This window comes from Ambystoma mexicanum, chromosome 6q (assembly GCF_040938575.1).
Source record: "Ambystoma mexicanum isolate Mex_15411 chromosome 6q, UKY_AmexF1_1, whole genome shotgun sequence".
Taxonomy (NCBI): domain Eukaryota; kingdom Metazoa; phylum Chordata; class Amphibia; order Caudata; family Ambystomatidae; genus Ambystoma; species Ambystoma mexicanum.
The window spans coordinates 1398238414-1398266037 of NC_090937.1; the positions used below are offsets into that span (position 1 = coordinate 1398238414).

A 27624-nucleotide genomic window follows, 5' to 3' on the forward strand; every position below is an offset into this window, starting at 1 on the left:
AAGGCTGGTGACAAGTTCGGTGGTGGTGACTTCAAGGCCCGTGATACCAGAGGCTGCGTGTGTAGACGAGGACATTTCGAGGCAGTGGAGGAAAAGATCCGGAGAGCTGGAGTGCGGCCGAGCATCGGCTGGTGATTGAAGCGACAAAGGGAGAAGAAGCACAGAGCAGTGACAAGATCACCACCGCTCCCACCCCTGCCCACTGCGGCAGGATGAGTCGGGGTGCTGTAACACAGAAGACAAGATGGCGCAGTGAGCTGTGCGCACACGAGGGGGTGAGCAGATGAAGGAGTGAACACGAGGACAACACGAGGACAACACGAGGACAACACATGGCCATACGTGCAGAAAGAGGTCTGACAACACACAACAACCTTGTTGCCCCTAGTAGCAGCTACAAAACGTGGGTGAGGAGGCTAAGGAATGCTGGGTCCTGCAATGCAGCTTGTGCATAGACGCGTCTCCAAATACAGTAGTCTGTAAAACATCATATACATGGAGGTGAGGAGTGAGGGGCTGCTAATCCTTACCACTGCAGGCAAAGTGGGCTGTGGAGGGAGTGCAGCAGATCTGCAGCCACAAGATATATGGCCTTCACAGCAGAGTACTGCATCATAAGAGGCCCTTTAGACCCCCCTTCTTAGGAGCGATCACTCACAGAGAGCACTATCCATTGACATCCAGCGGGCATGAGGAAGACTCCTACATACACGAAAGGGACTACCTTGGAAACTCTAGAGGCATTGATAGCCCTCAAAAAGATTAAAGGTGGCCAACAAACGCCCGAGGATGGCTGCTAGGCTGATGAGAACCCCTACGGACCAGGGAGGCATGGGGAGCCCTGATTTTAGGGCACACTATAGGGCAGCCCAACTAAAAGTAATTCGGGACTGGCAAAAAAGATGACCGGGGGAAGGTACGGAGATCTATGGCTAGGGCGGTACTGGAGGGAAGATCTAGAATTTGTTCTATAGAAGCCGAAGCAGGACAGGCCCAATCGTATGCACAGTAGCGACCTCTTGGATCTAGTGGGCCGAACATGGGACGAAGGAGTGCAGGAGGCCCACCTTACGACCTTCCCCTCACCCTACACATCCCTGTTCGGAAATCCCCAATTCACTTCGGGGTACAATACAGCTGCGTTCGATACTTGGCACCAGAGGGGCTGCAGGATGCTAAGGGATATGTTCAGTAATGGTCAGATGAAACAATTTGAGCAATGTAAGGCAGACTTTGCATTAGGCGAAAGGGAAAGGTTCAGATACTTCCAACTGAGGCACTGGCTTCACCACCCTACCATGCTACAAGGGGCAAGTCGTCACCTGACCCCGTTTGAAAGGTATCTCATCAGGGAATCTGGGGACAGGCACCTGATCACAGCAATTTATAAACATTTGAAGACAGGAGAGCAACCCCCAGTGAGGCCATACATGAGGAGGTGGGCCTTGGGAGGGTTGGTGGGGGAGAAAGAGTGGACCGGGCTATGGTCACAGATTCCCAGATTAACGAGGTCTCTCCAGATAAGGGAGATAGGGATGAAATTGGTAACCCAGTGGCACGTGACCCCCTCAAGGCTTCATAGAATGTACCCAGGGGTATCGCCCCTCTGTTGGAGGGACTGTGGGGCGGAGGGCACTTGGGAGCATACATGGTGGGCCTGCCCGAAGATTGTCAAATATTGAGATGGAATCCTGAAAGCGGCTAATCAAGTCGTAGGAACTGACCTTAGACGGTACAAGTGCCTTGCGCTCATAGGTCTGGGGGGACCACTCAAAGCAATTAAAACCAAGGCGGGCGAAAGCTGTATGTGATAATGGTGATGGCGGCAGCTTTGGTTCTGGCCCGCAAATGCAAGGCAAGGGACTCCCCTCAGGACCACGAATGGGTCGCAAAAATGTGGAACTTGTTGGCAATGGAGTGGCTCACGTATTCCATCCAGGGGGACCACGCCAAATTCTCCACAGACTGGGCTTCCCTCCTACGGTATCTGAAGGACAGAGCAAGAGTGGTATGGTGCCCCCGTGCTATGCGGCTCCTGGGGATAGTAGAGTGCTCTGGAGAGGGCGAACTAGAAGGGTCTTAAGGGCACATGGCCCTCTCACTTACTCAGCCATTGAACACTGCGCACTGCAAAGGACGATCTGCCAAGTCTTGGGTCTACTCTCGAACCAGGGAGAGGGCAGGTGGGAGGGAGGGTTCTTTTCATGTTTGTATTCATGTTTGGAACTGTTAAGGTTAAAAAACTGCTAACAAAAACTTAAATTAAAAAAAAAGATTAAAAGTGGAGGAGGATCTAAAAAGCAAAGTAATATGGAGGCATTCACACGCAGACTAGTCACCCAGACCGGAGCCGATGGTTGAAACAGGAGGCGTGGAGAGACAGAGGGAAAAAAAGAGTCTCCAAGACTGTGCCAGATTTTCGAAAGCATGCAAACAGGGTTTGCCTCCATCAATTATAAGCTAGACAACATAACAATGAATATTGGTACCTTTAAGGGAAAATGGAACAAGAGAGTGCAAGGGTGACTGAGGCAGAGACTAGAATTGGAACTGCAGACGATATCTACCCACTTAAAAACCAAATGTCTAAAGTGACCAAAGATCTCACGATAGCCCTACAAAAATATGATGACTTGGTATCGTGGTACAGACGTAACAATATCCAAATTATCAGCCTCACTGAGCGGATAGGGTATCCAGTGATTCCATCGAATACAAAGCATCGAATGCAAAATCATCGAATGCAAAAGCATCGAAGAAAATGCATTTTTTCATAGGTAAAGGTTTTATTTTTATTATAATGGGTTTTAAGGGGCAAAAAAACGGGGTTTATGGGGACCCCCCATTAAAAAAGAAATGAAAAAAAATGCATTTTTTTCGATGAATTTTTTTCGATGCTTTTGCATTTGATGTTTTTGCATTCAATGCTATTACTATAAACCGAGGATAGGCCAAGGCCCAATGGAAGAATTGGTAGAAGACTTGGTGCAAAATATACTGGATGATCCAGTTTTGCCCTCTACTTTTTGTGGTGTAGAGACCACATCGAACACCTGCGATGGGACCAAGACAGGGAGCACCCCCCAGTCTGGTCATAGCATGGATGATGAAATTATAAATTACTCACCGTAGTGACTAACGTACTCTTAGTCCTTAGTCCCCTCTCCTCCATACTGCATCGGCGTCCCTTCCAAGGGACGGGAGACGGAACCTTTTCCACCAGAAAAACCTTCTTCCCCTTTAAATTTAGAGGCACGGAGGGGTACGGCCCTGGAAGCATCTGTTGCCCTGACTCCGCCCTCTGGCGCCACACATCAGTCTCCATAGACGCATCGAAAATAGATTAGCATTGCCTAAAGACACCAGTTTTATTAGGGGGGATGGTAGGACGTATGGAGGAAAGGGGACTAAGGACTAAGAGTACGTTAGTCGCTACGATGAGTAACTTACAATTACTCATACGTTCCGTCCCCTTTCCTCCATACTGCATGGGTGATTTCAACTGAATGTAGCTCCAGGGTGGAGAGGAGAACCTCCCTAAGCAAATAGGTTCCTGAGGACAGCCTGTCCGAAAGTCACATCAGATCTGGAGCCGGCATCCAAACAGTAATGCTTGCAGAAAGCCGAGGGAGTGGCCCAAGTGGCCGCCTACTTATGACCTGCCAAGGGACATGGCACTGGAAAGCGATGGCCGTTGCCTTGGCCCTGACTGCAAGGGTGTGCATGTTTGCCAGAAGAGGCTTGTGCTGCCCCTCGTATGCTTCTTTGATGGCCAAGACTATCCAGTGGGATATGGAGGCCTTGGAGGCCTGATAGCCTGGTCTCACATCTCCGAAAGTGACGAGTAGGTTGTCTGACATGCGGAAGCCCTTGGACCTGTCAAGGTAGAATTTCAGGGCATGCCTGACATCAGGCAGTGCAGAACTCTCTGAGCCTGTTCCTTAGGATTGGCAAAGAATGTAGGAAGCACTATTTCCTCATTTAAATGGAAAGCAGACAGCACCATCAGCAGAAATGCTGGGTGTGTCCGCAGGACTACTTTGTCCTTGTGAAAGGTAGTATATAGTTCTGAGGAGACCAGTGCCTGGATTTCGCTGACTCTGCGAGCCGAGGTGATGCCGACTAGTAAGGCCGTCTTAATGGTGACCAGCCTGATGTCCGCAGACGCCATTGGTTCAAATGATTTGTGCGCCAGGGCGCCCAAGACTATGTTCAGGTCCCACATGGGGTGTGGCCTCCTGATGGGCAGGTAGAGCCTTGCGAGTCCCGTTAGATGTTTCTTGACAATCGGGTTGGAGGAGAAGAAGACCCCCTTCTCAGAGTTCCTGTAAGCCCCGATGGCTGCGAGGTAAGTGCGGCAGGTGTCCACCTGAACGCCTGAGTGCGCTAGGTGCGCTGAGAAGGAGAACACGTTGTCCAAAGTACATGCCAGGGGGTTGATGTCCTTGGAGTCTGCCCAGTGGCAGAACCTGGTCCATTTACTTTTATACTGGGCCCTGGTAGCCTTGCTCGTTGTGCCCTGTATGATCTCCAGATGAGCCTGGGAGAGGCTGAGGTGCCTTCACGCTATCTGCTCAGGAACCACGCTGTGAGGGCCAACCTCTGTGGAGCAGGGTGGCTGCACCAGAAGATGTGCCAGACCTGTTGGGAGGTGAATCAGAGGCATCTCCGAGAGGCTGAGCAGCTCCGAGAACCATGGTCTTGCTGGCCACCATGGAGCTATCAGAATTATGTCGAGCTGGCGAGACTCCTTGATCTTGCAAATCACTCTGTGAATCAGCACAGTGGGCGGGAAGGCGTAAGCTGTCATGCCGTTCCACTGAATCTGAAATGTGTCATCCAGGGAGCCGGGACCCTGTCCAAGCCAGGAGGCGAACTTGGGGCACTTCTTGTTGTGCCAGGTGGCAAAGAGATCCACCTGGGGGAAACCCCATCTGCTGAAGATCTCCTGAGTAATGAGGTCGTTTAGCTGCCACTCGTAGTTGTTCGCTCCCAACCTGCTGAGCCTGTATGCCTCCAGGTTGGATTCCCCCAGAAGGTGGACTGCCGTGAGGTAGATGTTGTTTTCCAGGGCCCACTCCCACATGCTGATTGCCAGTCTGCACAATGGAGGGGATCTGGTGCCTCCCTGCTTGTTGACATAGTACATGATGGTCGAGTTGTCCGTCTGGATGAGGACAACTTTGCCTCTGATAAGTGGGAGGAATGCCCTGAGTGCTAGCCAGATGGTGTTCAGCTCCAATTAATTGATGTGGTACTCCTGCTCGTGTCGGGTCCAGGTGCCGTGGATCAAGAGACAGTCCAGGGTGGCTCCACATCCCTCTGGAGAGGAGTCCGTGGCGATGGTGACCTGCCGGATGGGAGGCCAGAATGCCTTGCCTGTCCGTAGGTTGCAGTCCCTGGATCAGCATGCAAGGTCCGGGTGGAGAGAGGGAGGAACGTTGACCATCTCGGATTGAGAGCCCCGCTCTTGGTTCCATGATGCCACTAAGTGCAGCTGTATCCTTCTCATTGGAGCCACCGTATTCATTAGCCTGGTAAAGACCCTGGGGGCCAAGTTGATGCCAAAAGGAAGGACCTTGTATTGGAAATGGTAGCCCATGATCCTGAACCGTAGGAAAGAACGATGGGGCTGCCATATCGGGACATGTAGGTACGGGTCCTTCAGATCCAGGGAGCACATCCAGTCTCCCATGCACAGTGTCTCCGCTATGAAAGCTGGCGTAACCATCTTGAATTTTTGTAGAAATAAGGAGAGGTTGAGAGTGGAAAAGTCCATCACAACTCTCAGGCCCGCCTGGTTCTTTTTCTGAATGGCGAAAATCCTGGAGTAAAATCCCAAGCCTCGCTGGGAGGCTGGGCCTTCCTCCACGGCCTGGCTCTATACGAGCGATCGGATCTCCACCAGAAGATTTGCTGTCCCAACTTTAGGGAGTGGAGGGAGGAGGGAGGAGAAGCTGGGATAGGTAGGCGGTAACCCGTGGATACTACGGAGAGGATCCAGGGATCCGCGAAATTCTGGCGCCAGAAATGTGCATGGAGATAAAGCCTGCCCCCCCGGAGACACGTGGACCTGGAGGGGAGTGTCATGCCTTCTTTCCCTCAGAGGCTGTTGCGGAGGAGTGGGACTGGAAAAAGCCCTTATTCCTCCCCCCTTTTTGTTGCTTGTTGCTTGCGCCGTTGTGGAGTTGGCGAGCGTTCTGGCTGCCTGGACCTCCGTTCTTGGAAGCTGTGGAACCCTCCGTATGTACGCCCCTTGTCGGAGAGCTGGTGTGACTGGGTGTACGATTTGGGCGTGGTCATTGTCAGGATGGATAAAGACTTAGCCGTTTGTGAGCTGTTTTTCTTTTTGTCCAGCTCCTCATCCGTGGTGGAGTGGAATAGGTCCCTCCCCTCGAATGGCAGGTCTAATATGCGTTCCCGGACATCCGGGTTGAATTTATTTTCGCATAGGCGATATAGTCCGTGGCAATATAGATGGTCCGGCCAGAGGTGTCAATGTGGGCCACGATGGACTCCATGATGTCCTGTGCCACCAGCTCAGCCTCAGCCAGTCCCGCCTTGAAACGTGATTGACTCTGCGTAGGAAGTTCTGGGAGGAAATCCGCAATTTCCCGCCACAACCTCTGGTTAGCGGCCGTCAGCATGGAATCAGCGTTGGCCTGACGAAGATGTAAGGACGTTATGGAATGCAGCTTCTTCCCGTACGCCTCCAAGATATTCTCCTCCTTGCCTAGCAGCGCCGCAGAGGAGGAGGCTAACGACAATTGAGGCTTGGAGTATAGTGACGCCACAGCGATCACCGAGGAGTGAGGGCTTGAGCCAACCCTTCTTGGCCAGGGCGACTACATCGGTCTGCAGTGGAATTCCTGTTTTAGCAGAGGGGCGTCTCGTGATGACCTCTGTGAGGACCCCCTCCACTGGTTGCTCGACCTCGAGCTGAGGCAGACCCAATTCCTCGGACAGCCCTGCAAGATGTTCATGGAAGGCTTTGACTGAGGATGGCGTGTCAGGGTCTTCCTCCTTGTTTGTGTCCACCTGGGGGTCCGGAGGATCCTGCACCGGAGGAGGAGTAGCGGGAGCCTGAGGCTGGGGTACTAGGACCGGAGCCAGAAGCTGTGGCAGAGGCTGGTGCGGAACTGTCTGAAGAGGTTGAGGGGCCAGCGCAGGTGGCAAAGGCTGTGCCGGGACCGCAGTCGCCGGCGGAGGAGCCTGAGGTGCTGGAAGCATTGGCGGGAGGACCTCCCTGATAGCATCCCTGAGGATCACACGCATTCGGGGGGACTTCATGAGTCCCAGGAACCTCTCAAAGAACCTGTCCTCACAGGCTGGAGGGGTTGTAGGGCATATAGACGGAGTAGCGGGCCGCTGCTAGAGGCGCTGCATACCCTGCCCATATGGACGTAGCGAGAACCTGCCCTGCGCAAATGAAGAATAGACAGTAGTCCACGTACCGTGTTGACACCAGTGCCACCTTGACACTAGTTCTTCGCCGAATTCCTGCTCCTGGTGCGGCATTGGACGGGTGAAGTCTGGCCCAGCGGCCATCTCGTCGAGCTGCCTTCCACATGCCTGCGTCGTGTTGCTCGGCTCGCTGGGTCCAGCCTCCTCCGGGACTCTTGAGTGTGGATCATGAGGCCTACCCTGCTCCTCAGGCCGAGGCCTGGTAGGCTGAACGCCCTTGGCCCGGGCCGGTAGAGCGGCGTTAAGAACCCCCTTAGATGTATTGCTGGTACTAGGGCGTGGCCCCTCTGACATGTTGCCAGTACAAGGGCTTAGCCCCTCGGGTGAAGGCCCAGTACAAGAACCTTTCGGTCCTTCAACACTGTCACCGGGAGGATCCAAGGATCCCTCGACCAGTAGGCCGGTAGCTGGGGAGGCATCGGTGCACGTGCTGGTAGTAGAGCCTGGGCGGTCCCTCCCGCGCGGGCAAGTCCTTGGGAAGGAATCTCCCTTGTGGGGTGCCATAGAGAACAGAGGCCTTACCTTGGGCCTGGATCGATGTTTGACGAAGTCCTTTAGGTCCTCTGGAGGCGATTTCTGGAAATGCTCCCTCCACCTGGCTAGCCTGTTCTTCAGAGACCTAGATAACAGGGCATTGCACGCCATACAAGCTTGCCAACCGTGGTCTGGTCCAAGGCAACAAAAGCAGTGGGCGTGGGGGTCTGTAGTTGGGAAGAACCTGTCGCAGGATGGATACATGCTGAACCCTGTGGAAGTCGACATGCGCCGGGGAGGAGCGTGACGCCTGAGGACCGAGTACCTGTACGATAATTAAAAAAAAAGACAAAAAAGACAGAAGAAGAAGTATCCGTGTGTGGAATTACATGGCCAAAGCCAAACGGAGGAGCACTTGTGAATTCCGTCAACACAGAAAAGGGGACTGAAGGTGTGGTGTCAGGGCAGCGCATGCTCCCAGGGCCACACCCCCACACGCTTCTAAATTTAAAGGGGAAGAAGGCTTTTCGGGTGAAAAAGGTACTGTCTCCCGTCCCTTGGAAGGAACGCCCATGCAGTATGGAGGAAAGGGGACGGGATGTAAGAGTATTATAGGGTTTGAGAACGAATTGTGTGGTAGCCAGAGAGAAAGAAAAACTGCTATGAATCGAACACTATATGATATGATATGATATGGCATTTATAACGCGCATATACACAAGTGTTTCAAGGCGCGATGAGGCAAGGGAGGGGGAACAGATGGAAGACAGACAACGATCTTACTAGGCCAGGGGACATTGAGATCGTGCAAGTGCAGGGTACATATATACCCTGATTTCTCAAAGGCGGTTCAGATGGAACATAGGTCATTCACAGGGGTGAAAGAATTATTGAAGGAAAGAACAATACAGTATGCAATACTTTTCCCGGTAAGTTTGAGGATCCAACATAAGGTCAAGGTACTCTTTTTCACAATACCTGAAGAAGCAGTGTCGTTTATTGCAGCTGCCATCCCACTCCCTCGTGAAGAAGCAGATAGATTACCGTGTGGTGGGCTAGAAGTAATGGAACGCGCAGATGAACCACCTTACCCAGTGATTGACTTTGAAACACTGTCACCAAGGTGCGAGAGTAAGCCTATGAAATGAGAGGCGGTGTGTATCTGTAAATTAAGTTTTAACACTATTTTTGTCTAAGGTGGACATATGGTGTTCATGGGCAGTAAAGAATCCTTGCTATGAGAAGGGTGGTCCGAGTAACGAGGACTAGCGGAGGCAACAGCAGTGGTTCCCCGATGCTAGGTTGCTGGGTTTTGTTGGGAATAGGGTTGGGAGAGTACGGGAGGGTAAACATAGTTGGAAGGGGGAATGAGGTAGGATTGGGTTGGGTTGTTTCTGTAAGGGTGAAAAGTTTTAAAATGTTAACTTGGCATATACGATATTCTACATTGCATAAATTGTTGATTAAACTACGTTGGAATACCAGAATGAGCCAATATACTTATGTTTTGGAAACAGGTTACACTTAAATGGCAGCTATTCAGGTTTTAAACTGGAATGTGTGAGGTGTGGGCAATACATCCAAATGAAGGAAAATAATGACATATGTAAATGGACACAACATTCATGTTCTCCTCCTCAAGAAACACATGCTAAGGGAGGAATGAATGGCAACTTTGCCAGAACCTGGGGACATGATAGGTTTAAGACAAACTACTCGTCCCAGTCCAGGGAAGTGCTCGCACTGATACACAAATTGCTAATGTTTACACAATTGGGCAATCATGTAGACCCAGAAGAGAGATATGCGATGATATAGTGCAGGCTAGTGGACTCAAAAGTATTATTAGTGAACACATAGGGCACCAATCTGGATGATCCGGAGTTCTATATAAAAAGTGCTGAGTTACTGGAAATATACCCGCTAACTTTAATAATATGGGGAGATAGGAATACTATATTCGACCAACAACTAGATAGGACTGGCACTGCACCGAGACTGTTGTTAAGCGCAGCATGCACTATGCTACATAACATGGAACGATTGGAGGTATGTGATGTGGGGAGGACGCTGCATCCCCTGGCACTAGAGGGAAGAGTGAGTAATATGAAGATACATCCACACACGTATTAATGTCACTCGCCCACATACAGCTGCAACTGTATCTGGGATAGCAAATGACTAATCGAACATCATGGAGATTCAAATCAGAAACACTACAGGACGTAGGGCCTCATCACGAGTTGGGGGACCGGTAAAAATGCAGCAGTAACGCTATTACCACTGCATTACCGATGCGCCCAATCCCGTGTTTGCAGGAAACTCAGAGAATTCCCCTCCACCTCTGAGCTGTAGATGAATGCGCTGACTTACCACCCATTTTCAGCACACTTACTGCAGTGCAATTACTGCTGTGGTAAATACCCCAAAAATGCCTCATTGAGTCCCATGGACTTAATAAAAATGGGGATTTAAACCGCCACTGCAAGTTGTGATCCGGCACTAATTGCACCAAACCAAGTTTCAGTAAGGCTAATGGCATTGGACGGTATCCCGGCGGATTTACCGTCGGTATACCGCCCAACTTGTGATAGAGCCCAGAGTATTTAAAACCAGCATCGAAGAATGTATCCACACATACTTTTCACATAACGGAAATAACACAGTGCCAGTGGGAATATTGTGGAAAGCTTTTGAGATAAATATTAGGGCGAGGGCCATGTCTAGAGAAATGGGAGACTTAAGACAATACGAAGAGATATAATGAAATGTGAGCTTAGAGTTAAGGATCTGGAAAACAAATACGCAGTTACACCAAACCTGGCCCTATTGACAGATATGAAAACAACTTTGGACCAATTCAGGGAACACGCCACTAAGGACATTCAATATTATACGGAACCTAAAGCAGCCCGAAAATACAGAGAGGGAGAAAGACCGGGAAGGGGCTTTGTGAGGTTGTTACGTCATAGGAACATGTGGCGTGCATTCAGGATGATCAGGGAACACCAAGATATACAGATTGAAAAAAACATTCTGTTTTCAAAAAGTTCTATAAAAACCGCTAGAGCGCACAAGCCCTTAAGGACGAGGGGGACATATATATTTTGCTAGAAAATATTCCTTCATCAAGAATCTCTGAGAATGCTAGAGACCAAATTAATACTCCATTCATAGCTGAGGAAATTGAGCTCCCTAGGAATAAAGCTCCGGGCTCAGGCGAGCCGAGTGTGGAATTGTATGCACTTCAGGGCATATTGCTCAATAGTCACTCTTCTGCCGGAATGTCAAGGTGCAAGCCAACTATAAAAACTAAATTGCTTTGATTGATAAAAAGTAGTGCAGGTGGGATAAAGTTACAAAAGTGTTCTCACCTGCAGTATGGGTGGGATCCCAGGCCTTTCTCAATAGCGTTCTCAACAGCACCCATGTGGAGCTCCTCGTAGAGCAGACCTGAGTTCCAGGAAAGGCATTCTTGGCCGGAACTGGTCTTCCTCACAGTTCCTCTGTAGTCATTAGCCTCATCGCTTTTGTAACATTTTGCATTTGGATCTATACAAGAGACAGATATTGGTGAGTGATACTGACTTCAGATGCTGTCCATGACATCACAAGCGGAGACTCCACAAAACTAAATAGAGAAATGAATACTTCTAGAACTTCAGAACTTTGAACCACAATTTATAAATTCCATTCAATAATGTTTTACCTTCCTACAGTTTGATTAAAACACCATTGAAATACAGGACATACATTTATTTTTTTAACATCATTTTTATTGATTTTTAATCAACATTGTAATTTACAGACATCAATCAATGGTCCATAACTTTGTGCATCAATAGTATCCGTCTACCTACCCACCCAACTCCCAACTCTATCCTGTCACACACCCTAAACCACATCATATTCGACTATCTGTCACAAATTATACATTGGTATAGACCCTCCACAGCACAGGAGAGACTTCCCCCTCCCGGGCTGCACCATGCATCGACCCTGACAATTCCTGTACCAATTGCTTCCAGGAATCTAGGGATACACACTGTTCATCTCGGCCACTACGTGCCACTTCCTGCCATACTGCGGTTTCCGCCCCTGACCATTTCCGAACGACCCTCTACTATAGCCCCATCTCTGGTCCCTTGTACGCTTTCCATCCCATAGCAATTCTATGTTTCGCCAATATGTATGCTAGGTCCTTTAATTTACTAACGTGTCTCGCCCACTTCTGGTGTCCGAAAATACCCAACATACAAGCTGCTGGGAAACTCACATCTAATGTTATACCCGCCGTGGCCAAAGCTCGGGCTATCTCATCCCAAAAATACCTTACCTCTGCACATGCCCAAAACATATGTAGTAAATCTGCATCAATCATTCCACATTTTGGACAAACCTGATCCATCGCGCTGCTAAACTTGGTGATTTTCCCCGGCATCAGGTACGCCCTATCGGTGACATACAGTTGGTTCAACTGGAGCTTTGCGTTTCTAGAAACCTTTTTATGGTACGTCAGAGCTCTGGCCCAGGACGCATCTGTCAGTTGCTCATGCAAGTCTGCTTCCCATCTGCGCTTGGTCTGCGCCATCCCAACCCCTAGTCGTGACATTACCAGCTCGTATAACCGCAAAACCTTGTGTCCCCCTTTTGAAATGGCATACAATGTTTCTATGATCTCATCCTCTTGTAATATGTCATCGGGTGCAGGCCATCTGCGTTGTACCCTCTGAAGTAGTGCTGCATGTGTAATATACTGTCCGGCATGTACGCCTGTTTCAGAGGGGAGTGTGACAAAATCTTTTGATTTATCCTCCTGTAGTAAGTCGCCCACCATCGCCACCCCTATTGGCTCCCAGTATTTCCTTATCTTCAGTCTAAGTTGCGAGTCTTTGTATGTTAGCAATACTAATGGCACTTGGGGGGAATACAATGAATCTATATGCAGGAAGCGACCCGCTTTCTGCCATTCTCTCTGCTCAGTTTCAAAAGTAACGGGGAGGTCAGGGATGCATGACTTAACGGTCCATATTACTTCTTTCAAGAAGAATGGGGCGCACTACAGCTGCAATAGCAAGGTGTCTTGGGACTGCACATCCGACAACCACTTTGTCACTAATTGTAACTGACAGGCCAAAAAGTAAGCCTCAGAGCACCAATTCCACCCTGAGCATACGGTTTTTGCAATTTTGCAAGGGCCATACGGCATCGGGAGTTATGCCAGAAGAAGTTACGACATATTGTGTCTAACCTCTTGAAGAAGCCTCGGGGTATATTGTATGGCACATTCGTAAAGAATTGGAGCAGCCTTGGCAGCACTACCATCTTTAACAGCGCTACTCTTCCTATCAGCGAATACTGCAGTTTCCCCCAGAAAACCATGGATTTCTCTATTTTGTCAACTGCCTTTGCCGTGTTTTGCAAGTGTTCTGTCTTAGGGTTGTGATAAATATCTACCCCAAAATATCTAAATGTGGCTATCTCCACTAATTTGGCAGTAATGGCAACTTGTCTATGTTTTTCCCTTTGTACCCCGCTAAGGGGAACAAACAAGACTTCTGAGCATTAATCATGATACCTGATAGTGCTGCGTAATGTTCCAACACATCTAGAATATATTGGAGATTCATTTCAGGATGTTGTAAGTATAGGAGCATATCGTCAGCATACAGGGAAAGCAGATGATTATTACCCCTTATAATAATGCCAGCTTCTTGATATTCCTTACGAAGATGAATTGCCAGAGGCTCCAGGCCTAGTATAAATAGTATAGGAGACCACGGACAACCCTGCCTGCTACCATTACTTAGCCGCCACTGCTCCGAAATGCAACCGCCAGTTTTTCTTATTGTTTCCTGGAATATCTCTGCAGCAGATGAGATACCAAAGCTGAGTCGCTTATATCTGAACAACCCCTCATGCGTGGTGAAAGTAGTTATGGGTCGGGTCTCCGGTTCAATCATCAGCTGATAGTATCCTTAATTCAAGTCTAGTTTGGTGAATCTATTGGCTTGGTTCAGACGTATAATAATGTCCTCAATATTGGGTCCCAGATGCCTTTCCCTCTGTATCGCTGTATTAGGAACTCTCATGTAAACGCACAGACGGAGACGCCATCTGCTTTGGGTACTACTACCAGTGGAGATACCCAAGGCGTCGGACCACTCTCAACTCTTTCAATGATGTTGTTGTTGCTTAGTTGCTTCAAATCCTATGCGCCTCGGATGTTGAGGAACAGGTTGAATCAATGTGTCAATATGTAGATGTATTGCATGACTCTTCAACTTCCCAACTCCTTGAAATAATTTTGGACATTTTTCCTTCAACTTTTCCACATTCAACACCTCTTCTGACAAACCTCTCAGATCATGACGCTGTGACGGAACACCCTGTATTGTTTCTGACTGCTTATATCTCACATCAATGAGTCTCAGGTCTGTGGCAGTTTTACAGCTAATGAGGCATCTACCCACAACAGGACTTTTTATGACGTGCATATTAATTGGTACACGGTGTCCTTCATGAATCTGGTCACACTGAAATTGCCCTTTAGACGACAGTGGCTGTTTTGCTCCCCATTGAAACATTTGGGCTCTTGATGACTGTAGGGGGATATTGGTCAGCAATCCTTTCATACGCCTCTTCACTCATGACATTTACTGTTGCACCAGTATCTGCTATAAATGGTATGTCTTGTCCACATAAACTCACTGTTACTTTTATGGCTGCTTTACCATCTGCTGTGTCATATATTAACTTCACGTATTCTTTAGTATACCTATCATATTCTTGATAATGATCCTTTGTCAATTCTTCTTCCTCAACAGGGATGGGTGGATTTTCATAAGGGTTTCCATACTGTATTTCATCTTGGCTCTGAATCTGACATGATCCCAGGGTTTGACCTTGGTCATGACCACCCTGATCTATTGCTTCTATCAGTAAAGTGTCTATAGCTCTGACAAATCCCAGTTGAGTCCCTTGTTGATTTGTCTTTGACAGCACATTGGGTCTTATCACATCTCTTTCTGTGTATGTTCATCCCACAAAGTTTCTCTGACCATCATATCTCCTACTTGACATCATCTGTGTATTGTAACAGTTTGTTGGCAGCATCATTCTTTCTCGACAAATCGCCTGAAAATGATTCTCCTGTCCACATCGTAGGCACCATTGACCCATGGCAGGGCATGGACCCCTGTGTGGAAATTCAAATCCACATCTGTAACATTGTCTCTCCCCCACACCTTAGCGGACTGATCCCGGTGTCACACCAGCTTCTTTGCCATTGTGTGTTTTTTTTACAGCAGCAATGGTGGCCATTCTCTTTGGGTTTTCAATATTTGCCGCTTGTGTGTCCACCCTTTCATAGATTCTTGCAAGCTCCAATACTTCTTTTAAGGGCAGAGTTTTTTGAGCAGATGCTTTCTAACTTGAGATGACAAGCACCCTTCAAAGACCCTTAACCTTATTGCTTCATCATCGCTAACATTCTTAAACGCACAGAATGCCGCTTTTTTTCTGCAGTTGCAGCACAAATTGAGCTATAGTCTCATGTGGACTCTTTGTACATTGATTAAATACAGATCTTTCATAATCCCTGTTGGGTGGGATTATTAGCCGCCCACTAATTGCTGTCACCAATAACTGATATGTTATTCTCCCCTCAGATGGTATTATTTTGATGATGCTCTTCATTTCTTTCCCCACTAGGTTTTTAAAAATATCTAATTTGTTTGTGGCATTTTGGTCTCCCACTGCTCTTAAAAATTCCTCAAATTCATCAATCCATTCTTGCCACCTTTGTTCTTCCTGTGGCTCTCAATTGGAAGGATTTGGACGGTGTAGATAGTTTAACGAATTTGTTGACATGGATGTTCCAGAGGTATCCTGAGATGTACCTTGTAGCAAATTTATGTCTCCTCCTGCATTGTCTGATGACATGTTTGTTATTGTTTCCAGTGTCTTTATTTTATATTACACTGTCTCTTCAATTTGTTTGTTACTTTATGCTTGACATTGTAATTCCCTTTCTTTTGCTTCAACTTTGCAGAGTGGCCACAATACCTCTACACCTTACTGACAATATTTGTATTTTCATTAGTTCAATCAAAATAGCTGCATGTAGTTTTATGCTTCTTTGGTTTGAATTTCTTGCATCTTTGTATTGTTTCCTTTATAGCTTTATGTCATTTTATTCTTCTGCATTGTTTTGTTCTCTTCTACTTCTATTATATTTATTACAATTGTGACAGCCCAACGTGTTTACTTCATATTTGTTTCGTTGCAAATTGCCAGTGTTTTCCGTCTTGTTTCAGTAATCCCTATTAACGTTCTATTTAAATGCTGTTCCTCTCATTTTTCTTTACTGTACTGCACATGCAATGTCTCTTGTTATTCACATATACGCAATGGGTTGCCCGTGGGATACATTCTCCAAGTTTGTCACTGGATCTTGCTTCACTTCCTTTCGTGCTAATTTTATTGGATTTTATTGTATCAGTTTTCATTGTCGATCAGTGTTTTATTCCATTTAAGTTAGCACATGACGTCGTCCTGGCAACCTTTACTATCTCATTCAGTTTCCCCAAATATGGCGGCACGTTATCTGAAGTACCTGGGTCCTTTCCTCTAATAATTTCCAACACCGCTTTATTCGTCAGGCGCCTTGCGCTGACTCTCGCGCTCTAAGTAAATTGTTTGTACACACTTTTAAAAAATGCTTTTCTGTTTTTTTTCTTCCTTTCTTTCCCTTTACATATCAATTTTTTTTTATTGTGTTTGGTTTATTATAAACCTTTACAAATTTTAAACAACAACAATAAAACATAAAAATATATAACATTTTACAAACATGATTAATTCCAATTCATAACTCCTGAATAAAATACATATCGGTTATATTAGAAAATTGATAAAACTAGATCCTGGTAAATCATGACATATCATATTAAACAAACATTAGATAAAAATATCAAACTACCTGAGCATGTATATCATTTCCAAAAACTTATCTAAACCTATACACCTTCACAATTCCTTTCCCTCAATTTATTTTCCAGTACAGATAACAATATCAGCTTAATGACCAGCTTAATGCTGTTGCACCACATACATCTTTCCCATAGAGACTCTTGAGACAGGATAGAGCACGAGTAAAGGTAATTCCCAAATATGTTGAGTCTCACGTTGTAAGAGGATTCAATTCAACACTACAGCTAAGTCAGCGCCTAGTTTATAGTACTGAATGAAAACCCTTATTGATATACCTTTATGTCCAGTTCATGCGTTCTGGATGACTACCCCTATATAACACCCCTCTCTTGGAATCCCCCTGACCCCACTGAGCCAAGAAGTAGTGTTTATTCGATAATTTAAACAATAGATATGTATATCACACTTTATAATAAATTAATAATTGAATATCACACTTAATCTGATATGATAAATATTAACAACGGAGAATCTGGCACTAACACGCTTCTCTATAATCAATAAGGAGTTGACATGAAATGGATAAGGTAGCACACAGGTGAATAGGAACAAAAGAAGAAGGTGGTACAGAATGCTTTATGTAAGCTCAGGTGGATGCAATATTCAATGAATGCAGTACAGAAAATACTCAATATGATTTCAACCAAACAATGTAATCACTTTCTCTGGCTATTCACTCCCCCCCTCTTTATGCAATGCAAGGAAATGGGAGGAAAGCACACAGTTCTCAGAAATGCAATCAACGTAATTCAGTTCAATCCCCAGCAAGCTTAGACAACAGAAGTTTAAAACACAGGCAAAATTCTTTGATATGTGCTGGCAATTCAGTGAAAAGTATGCTAAAATGCTTTTGATTCCCTCTAGAGGTTCAGGGTGAGTGGTATCTAGTTAATATTAGCTCAGGCTCACTCTTGCAATGATTCAGGGATAGTTTTTATGAGGCAAACGATTTTCTGGCAAATGGAAGGCAAGCAGCAGCTGATTTTACACGTGGAGAAATTTGCAAATCGCGGTAAAATTCGCGGATGCGTGTTCCGCGATTGCGGTAAAACTATAGGGGGTAGGAATGCGGTTCTAGGTTGTAGGACAGCCACGATTCTAAGCTTTCAGATGAAAGTTATTGCAAGTCTCTAAGACAAACGGTCGCGGAGATATGAGCGATTTTGTGAAGGTCGTTTTTCAGATTTGAAATTTTAAAAGCTCAAAATGACAAGTGACAGATTTTGCAGCTAGAATGACAGGTGACAGATTTGGAGCTATCAGGCAGTTCTACTTAGGTTAAATAGATTGAATTAGATGAATTTAAACTAAGAGCTTTGGTTTGGTACAGTTTGGCGGTACTCACAAGAGATTTTAAACAGGAAGGCGGCTTTGTCACGATCTGGTCAACAGGTCTGGACTTCGGACGGTCTCTGGGCACAGCGTCTGGTCTCTGGAACTGCTCACAGCATCGGGGTCAGCACTCTGGATACAATGGCCTGGTCTCTGCTAGGCACCGGTTCTCTGGGTCGGGTCCTGCCTTCTCTTTGGATATTTCTGTCACCGGGTTCTTGCAAAGGTTCTTGGCAAAATTCTGACGGCGTCAGCCGGCTGTCTGAAGAGTTCAGTTGCAAAAAGATTTTTAGGCCTGCTGACAAATACTCTTGCTGGCAGTGGCCTTTCTGGTTAAGGTTCTGAAGTCTCTGTTTATCTTGGAGTCTAAGTGTTGGCTCTTTGAAGTTTGATGGAGGTAAGTATGGATTTTCCCGGCAGAGCTTCCAGCTGCAAATGGATTTGAAGGTCTCTACCTAAGTTTCAGTGGTCCATTTATATGTTCTGCAAGTGGGTGTGTGTGTTGGTCATAACTAAACTTGCCCCTCTCCCTTGTCATTGGTCAAATTTCCATTCCTCACTTGATTGGGGAAGGAACTGTGAGTCAGAGTGATGTCATTTTATGGCTTGCAGATAGGACACTCCCCTGTCAGATTGCACATATTCTATATTTGATAACAAAAGACATATTTCACAGTTACACAGTTGCTTGAAATTACATATACATGGTGTGGCTGAATTTAGCCATGTCTCTGTCCAAATCTGCTGTTTCTAAGAGCTTGCATTCAGAAATGGCACATAATTGACTTTTTAACTGATTTTTCAATTTCTGACATTGACCCAACTTTACATACATGTGCGCAGGGAGTATGGACATTAACTGATGAAGTTTCAGATTTTTAACATGCATACATTTAGAGTAATATCCACTTTTCCGCTAACACCCCCCTGAACATACCACCGGTTCTAAAAACCTCTTAAACTGTGGGCAGAAAAATCACAAGAATTATGGTATCATTTATAAAATTTTCACATGTCCGCACCATGAGTTATTCATCTTTTTCTAAACAATATTCTGGCTACAAAGGGGTGTGGTTTCCCAGGTCACATGGTGGAAATACTGGTTTATCCAGTTCTGCCAAGCCAGCTTGCTCTCACAGGCAGTGCCCCTCCCAGCTTCTGCCAAGAGGAAGCTACATTTTACGACCGCTGTAATAAAACCTTTGCCTGAGTCAAGACAGGCTTTGTTCAGAGCTCCTGTAGAGCACAGGTAATTCAATTATCAGATAGATGGCATATCCTTAGTGTGGCCAGCAAAAGGCAGATAGGCCTGGGAACACAGTTGTGACTCAAGTTTCACTCCTGATGGGGGTAGTTGCCAGGCAGAATCAAGTTCCTTAAGCCAGACTTTCAGCTAACTGTCATGTTTTTTGTTGCTTTTCAAATTAACTTGCAATTTTACACATGCAGCTAGAAGGCTGATTCTAAGTGCAAAAGTATGACATTTCAACAGTTACAAAGGCATGTGACACCAAACATAGGTCACTCATTTAATCTAAACATTTTCGATTTTAGTGTCTTTAAATCCAGTGCAACTTAAACTGCTGACTCCATAGCAGTTTTGTTATAAGCATTGTTTTGGGCTCTTCATTTCCCAGATTTTGTAAGCACACAAAACCTCATTCTGTCAAATGTCTGCTGGTGTTCAGTGAATATTTTGTACATGTTGCAATGTTTGAAAATAGGCATTTTGAGCCTGCCTTCAGAGAAACACAGGGTGGTTTTAAAACGCCGGCTTTTGGATAGTGGTGAGTACTGGTACTGCACCCATTTTTGGGATTTAAGAAATGAATTCCCCACAATTCTAGGTTGCATTTGGCAATCAGCATTGCCATTCCCAATGGTTTCAGACTACTGTGCGGGTAGTCCAATGGTGGTTTTAAAGCGCTTTGAAGATAACCGGCGCTACTGTTTTTCCTTTGGCAACCCATTTCCCTCATGGCAACCCGGCCTTTCATTCTCGCACTGATGGGTGGCAAGTGAGGCAACCATTTTGGTGTGCGCACAAACTGCACAGCTTTCCTGGATTTCGGCGCACATGTGGGTTTTCCGCCATCTTGAATTTTCTAAGCCCACAGCACCAAATGTTGTGGCATGATAGCTTAAACGTGGGTCAGGACACCCAACAAGCCCCCCCACGCGACTGCACTTTGAATTTGAGTCGATGGGGAGTCGCGTGCCAAAGGGTTTTGACCCACGCACCGGTCTGTCCGCATAATCTTCTTCCTACTCTGTAGATGGCACAGTTCAGCATCTTCTTCTCCATCCGGTACTGATCGATCGGTCCTCCTCGCCGGTCCTGATGGGAATATTGGGCGGTCCACTGGGCCCATTGGATCTTCGTTCCCGGTCTCCGGATCGTCCTCCTTGGCCCGTCTTCAGGTTTTCTTTCTCCTAGGACGACAAAGGAAGAGCAGCAATACCTACTCATAGACGTTTTTCCACCACTGTTGAGATAGTGGGGCAGCATATGCATTTCATCATGACGAAACATTACATTCTTATTTTGATTAAAAAAAACAATATAACTAAGAGACAGTTTCATGCAAATCACAATATTTTAGAGACTAGATGTGGTATGTTTTATGATTGGAACTGAATTAGTCCGAGACAGTACCCGCTAGGATTCCAGAGGATTCCTCCCGTTGTTGCAGAGTGTGCCTGGGATGGCAACATTTCAACTGGTTTATGTGGACCCACTTGTCTTCCCCCGCTGCCAAAGGACCTTTGGGGATGTGGATTTTGTAGGCCACAGGGGAGATCTTGTCGATGATCTCCAAGGGTCCTTTCCATGTAGGCAAAAATTTGCGCTGCTTGGCCTGGTTCCTTTGGAAGTTGTATAGATAGACCCGGTCCCACCTGATATTCCTTCCTGGAAGTTTTCAGGTCATAATGGGTCTTCATGCTATCAGCTGATCTTTCTAGATTCCGCTGAGCATAAGCAAAAGCATGTTGGAGGTGTTTCCTTAAATTCTCTACATACTCATGAGTAGTGGAGGCATTTATCAGTGTCTGCTCTTGGGTCCTGTAGAGCAAATGCTGAGGAAGCACCATCTTGCGTCCAGTCATCAACTCAAATGGTGACATTTTGGTTGCAGATGAAGGGGTAGATCTGATGGCCATTAGGACCAGAGGTAATCGGATATCCCAACTTGGCCCAGAATCTGCCACAAACTTCTTTAATATGCTCACAATTGTCCGGTTATATCTCTCTACTGCCCCAGAAGAAGCTGGCCGGTAAGCAATATGCAACTTCCTTTTTACCCCCAGTATCTCCCACATCTTTGTCATTACTTCACTGGTGAAGTGGCTACCTCTGTCTGACTCAATCCTTTGAGGTAGACCAAAACGGGAAAAGATGTGGTTAATCATCAAGGCAGCTGCAGTTTCTGCCTTGCAATTTGGGGCTTGGAGACATTCCACCCACTTGGTAAACAAGCATGTCACAGTCAACATGTACTTATTCCCCCTAGCCGAGCGAATCACAGGGCCTACAAAGTCGATTTGTAAATCTGACCATGGCAGTGTCATCCCCCGCTTTTGTAAAGGCGCCCGGTGCGTGAGGGATGTCGGCTGAAATTGTGCACACACAAGACAACCCTTCAAATATTGGTCGAGGTCCTGCCCCATGTGTGGCCAGTATGCAACCTCTCTTAAGATTTCCAATGTTGTGTGAAACCCCCTATGACCGGCGGTGGCCGCATCATGGGCGTGACTTAACATCAGGCTTCGGAATGAGGTAGGAACCACCCACTGATCGTGGCCAGCTTTGGATTTCCTTACCAGCAAACCGTCTTGGATTCGGAACATTTTTGGACATTTCATCAACACTCTTAGGTCCTCTTTCCCATTGTAATCGGTATCCGTCAGGGGAAAGTTCTCAGGGTCCTCAAGGTGCTGGTAAAATTTACCAATAATTGGATCCCCCTTCTGAGCGGTAATCAAATCAGCATCAGGGGTCTCCTTACTCCATTGTACAATTGAAAGGTCGTTGTGAGCATTTGTCTGGGACCTAGTGATAGCTGTGACCTGGATTTCCCCCAACAGGGACTCAATCTCAATTAGATCCCCTTGGATGGCCCCGGTTTTGGCCAGCTGATCAGCTAAGTCATTTCCAGTTTTGTCTGGTCCCTCTACTTTGGAATGACCCTTGATCTTTTTCCAGTAGATGGTCATCCCATTCGATGTGACCAGATCATCAATGTTTTGGATCACCTTCCCATGTTTCAAGGGTTTGTTGTTAGCACATAACATGCCTCTGGTTTTCCAATTAACCAGGTGCTCCACGAACCCGTTCCGTACATAATCCGAATCTGTGATTATGACCAGTTCGTGGAGTTGATGCTGGACAGCAGTGAGGATGGCCTGATGCACAGCCATCAATTCTGCCACCTGACTACTTCGGGGACCAATTTTGTATCCAGCGGAGGGTTCTGGGGACTCATTCACCCATGCATTCCCTACGCCAGCCACCAGTTCTTTCTCCCCGTTGTTGTCAACATGGTAAGAGCATCCACCCACATACACAGTGGGCATTCCCTCACACTTGTCTTCTTCAAAGACTTTGTGGGGGGAATTAAGGTATGCCTCCATGTTGTCCTTTATTTTTAGACTTTCGTCCTCGAGACAGTTTTCTCTGGCACAATCATGCAAGTCAGCCAGACCTTGCGCGAGGGGACTCTTCTTGTTTTGGCCATATCGGACCTCCACAGGAAAGCCTTGCATTGACAGAATCCAGGAAGTAATTCGGGAATTACTCACATTTCCGGCCAGGATTCTGTCACTTTGGAGATATTGCAGAGCCTGGTGTGGAGTCTCCACTATGATGTGTTCCCCCTGGATAAACGGGCGGTAATTCTTCAATGCCCACACCGTTGCCAGGAGTGCCTTCTCACAATCGTTGAATTTTTCCTCCACAGATGATAAAGTTTTGCTCGCATAGGAGATTACTTTATTGACCTTGTCATGCTTTTGGTATAATACTGCCGTCAAGCACGTATTAGAGAACCCCGTCTCCAGGAAGAACTCCTTGTTTCTGACAGGGTAAGCTAGGCAAGGCTGCTTGTGAGAGGCTTCTTTTGAGTTGTTTTACTGCCTCGGCTTGTTCTGGACCCCATTCCCACTTGACCCCCCCCTTCAGGAGATGAATCAGGGGTCTGGTGATCTCTGCGTAGCTCTCAATGAACTTTCTGCTGTAATTAGTCAGTCCAAGGAGGCTCCTTAGTTCCCGCAGAGTTGTGGGGTCTTTCAGTTTCTGAAGTGCTCCCACTTTCTTTTCCTGGGGACAGAGGCCCTGAGGAGTAATCTCATGCCCCAAGAAATTAACACGGGTTCTACACCACTGTGCTTTCTGAAAGGAAAGTTTTGCTCCGGCGGCCCTCAACTGTGTCAGAACATAACGGATCTCCGCTATGTGTTCCTCCACAGATGAACTTTTGATGAGGACATCATCTACATAAGCCAGGTTACCCCTCGCACCCAGGTCGGGCATGGCCTTATGTAGGAAAATGTTGAATTAATTGCCGGAGTTGAGGTATCCGAAGGGAGTCCGGGTCCATGTGTACTGCTGGCCCCCAAAGGTAAAAGCCAGTTTGTATTGGTCCTCCCTACTGACAGGCACGGTCCAGTATCCATTGGTCAGGTCTATTGCAGTGAATACCTGTGACCCCTGAATCTGGGCCAGCCCTTGGTCAATGTAGGGCAGAGGCCATCGGGAAGTATGGACCCGTTTGTTGAGCTCCCTGAGGTCGGCGCAGAGTCTCCACTGGCCGTTTGGCTTCAATATTCCCAGCACCGGATTATTGAAGGTGCTGTGGACTGGACGGATTATTCCCCGGGACTCAAGGTTCTTAATTATTTCAGTAAGGGACTCCATTGATGCGAGAGGCAAGCGATATTGCTTCACAAACACAGGAGTCATGCCAGGGTCCGTGGGGATTGCTGTTGTGTGGATGTCAGTGCGACCACAGTCATATGAGTCTACCGCAAAGAGATCTTGGAAATCCAAGAAAACTTGTTTCAACTTTTGCTTTTGTTCCAGAGTCACACAGGCATCAGCTAGGTTGACTCTCTCTTCCACCATCTGCCTGAAGCCTGGAAAGACTTCTGGTTTGGCTGTCTCCGCTGCCTCCTCCAGCTGGGTGGAGAAGTCCCTGGTCAGAGTGCTGATTTGGACCGGAGGCTTCAGGTGGGAAAGGCAGCCCTCATGGACCTGGAAAATCACCTCATCCCTCCTGAAGTCACAAGTCACATCTTCCTTACCATAGGGGCAGGAAGTGTACACCAGGAAGTTCCCCCCATGCCGGGTAAAAATCCTGTCTGGTGTTGTATTGTCATCACTGTCACTGTCAAAACAGTCCTTGGGGATTGGTCCTAACAGTTCATTTACTAAGTCGATGGAAAAATGTCGGTCATCAACCGCCATTCCAATAATGGTGCCTGCGGCTAGAGTAATACTCTTTAAGTCGCTGTTATCCACCTCTATTGGAATGGTGTCATGTTCTATGTTGACTAATGGAGTTGGGTTTACCCCCAACCCTTGCTGTTGGAGAGAAGCATTTAGATGTATGTAAGCATCAGGGTTTTGCAAATATTGTCCTCTTTTAGCTTTCACTTCCAGGGAGAATTGTCGGGTCCTTTCTGGGATGGTGACTTCCTCTTTAACCTGAATTTCAACTGCATAAGGTAGCAATTGAGCTGACCTAAATGCTTTTTCTGGATCATCAAAGCTCATGGGATTATCCGCTAATCGGGACCAAGCTTTGAAGTTTATTAGGTCCAAACTAATGGCAAAGCGAATGAGAATGTCACTGCCTAAGTAAAAGGCGGCAGGGACGTCTCGCACGACCCAACAATTGTGGACTATGCTATTGTTGCCAATTGAGATTTTGAGCATACACCTGTTTGGCAGGAGATGTTTGGAATTAGGTGCTTCCAGGTCCATTTCCCATTTGTCTATCAGTTTGAAGGTGGGAATGGCTGGATCTTTTGGGAGTTGGCGGAACATGGCTTCGCTGATGAAGCTCTTACCGTTGTTCACACACACTCGAGCGAGAACAGAGTCCTTCCCATCATTTAACTGAACAGGAATGAACAACTGCTCTCCAATTTGCTGAATCTCAGCCAGGCTCTGAGCTGATTTCACATCTTTCTGGACTATAGGAGTGGGAGTTTCAGATTGTGGATTGGTATAGAATTTCAGAGTGTTTCCTTCCAGCGTGGAATACCACTTTAGACTGGAAGGAAGGTTGATTTTCAGAAATAGAGAGGACCCCCCATCACCAGTCTGTTGTCCTACTGCTATTACTGTCACGTCTGGAATCTGGTTATTCTGGAAGTGAAATTCTACTTGGTCAGATTTTTGTTCAACCATGTGGCAGGTGCCGTTTAAACTAACATGGTTGACACTCTGTTTTAATTTTATTGGTCGGCTAGTCTGGGTCCAGAGGACCTTGTTTACACAATCTATTAGGGGTGACAACCTTCTCAGGAGGTCATTCCCTAGTAAACAAGGGGTGCCCTCTGGGGTCACAACTATGACCGGTGTTTCAACTTATGTCGCCCAATTTTAATGTCCAAATCTGCCGTCCCCTCGACGGGAATTTCCTTCCCGTCAAAGTTCTGGAGTTGCCCAGGAAGAGAGGTGAGAGGAATTTGGTAATTCTCTCCCCTTCCTGCATTCAGTTCGTCAAAGGCCCTTCTGGACAGAAGGGTAGCTTGAGATCCAGTGTCCACCAGTGCCGAGATTGTACCCTGCCCCTGGACTTGTACCGGGGCATAATATCTTCCCTCCTTCTCCTCAAGGGGGCACAGATAATGTACATTTTTGGACAACTGGTGGGCTAATTTTCTGGTTTTGGACATCGCGAGAGAAGAATTTTGGGCAGAATTTTGTGGAGAGCCTTGGGAATCTGAAAGAAAAAGTTGGCAACTGGAGATCAGAGCCATTGTGGGTTCCCCTGGCTCCGGTTCTGGGCCGCCCCCCCTTTTTGGAGGCAGTCACCAGGATGGGTTTGAACCAGGGGATTTTCTTGCTGTTGGTTCTGGGATGAGATGGTGGGCGGCGGTAGCTCAGTCTCCACATCTCCCCAGTCTGGATTTGCATCCCTAGGGACCCATTTTTCTTTGGGAGGAGTTCCCCCCTCTCTGAAGGAGAAGATCCTTTTCCCAGGATCCTCTGAGGATCCCTCTCCCTCAAATTGGAAGATCTGTACCTCCTCCTCAAACTGAGTCTGTTTGGGTCTTTTGTTTCTCCTACCCCCCCTCTGCTCCTTAGGAGGCAGACTTTCAGGGGCAAGAGATTTTGTTTCCGGTTCCTGGGTTTCCAGGGGCTGTTTACAAGTGAGGAAGGAAGCTTCCTCCAAGGCTTTACACCCCCCTTCCCTTTGTGCCTCCTCCCTGGGAACCGGTGAGTTATCGGGGTGCTGCCCCCGTCATTGTTCTGGAGCACCAGGTCCAGAGTTGGGTGCGTTCTGCGCCGGCACGCCCATCTGAGGGTTCTGCTGAGCCCTCAGTATGTGACCCAGATCCCGCGCCATGTTTTGAACCTGGCGCTCTAACTGGGAAACCCGCTCAGGCTGATACGGGGCCCTGTTTTCTCCCCTGGGCTGATCCCGGGAAGGGTAGCTGTCCCTCCTCTGGTAATACCCCGGGTTGGGAAGATTTGGGTACCCCTCCACCCTTGGCCTCCCCTCTCCCGGATTCAGTGGTCTGGGCTCAGGGAATTGGGGAAAGAAGGATGGATGATTTTGGGGTTGGAAGTCGGGTGGATATCTGGGGAAAAAGTTCTGCCCAGGGTTTGGTAAATTTCTGCCCTCCTGTGGGAAGTTTGGAGGGAAGTTCCCTGGGTTAGGTGCTTGGCTGGATCCCCCCCCTTGGGTTGGAGGAGTCCACACATAACCCAGGATGGGTCTGTTACCTTTGTAGCGAGGACTTACATAGTCAGGAGAGCGAGGGACCCCATTGGGGGGACTACCTCTTTCACTCCCTGCCTGTGACTGGCCCGAGGACCTTCTGGGCCTAGCATTATTAGGTGCAGGTAGGTTTTTAGGCCCCCCCATCTCCAAATCCAAAACGGGGGTGACCTTTACCTCTGCCACCTTGGCAGCAGCAGGGGTGCTGTTGGCTTTGGGGTTTTTCTGGGCATTACTTTTGCTATCTACCGGTTTCTGCACCTCATAGATCCGGGTAGCCTGTTCAATGACCCAGTCTAAAGATCTTTTCTCGTGAAAATCCCTCACGAGCTGGGTCATGATATATTTGGGCAAGGCATGGAAAAACGTATTAATAAATTCTCTGCTATCCGTGCGCACCCTTCTTGTG

The 27624-nt window shown here is 47.2% G+C and overlaps 1 protein-coding gene across 6 annotated transcripts in view; it reads right to left on the reverse strand.

Moving 5' to 3' along the window:
* Positions 1-27624, reverse strand: part of HGFAC (HGF activator) — a 1108062-nt gene that overhangs the window by 531234 nt on the left and 549204 nt on the right. For all 6 annotated transcript variants that reach the window (XM_069632041.1, XM_069632043.1, XM_069632038.1 and 3 more), the window contains exon 8: positions 11313-11490. In XM_069632041.1, the coding sequence (XP_069488142.1) occupies positions 11313-11490 (178 nt within the window). The remainder of the gene's footprint in view (positions 1-11312; positions 11491-27624) is intronic.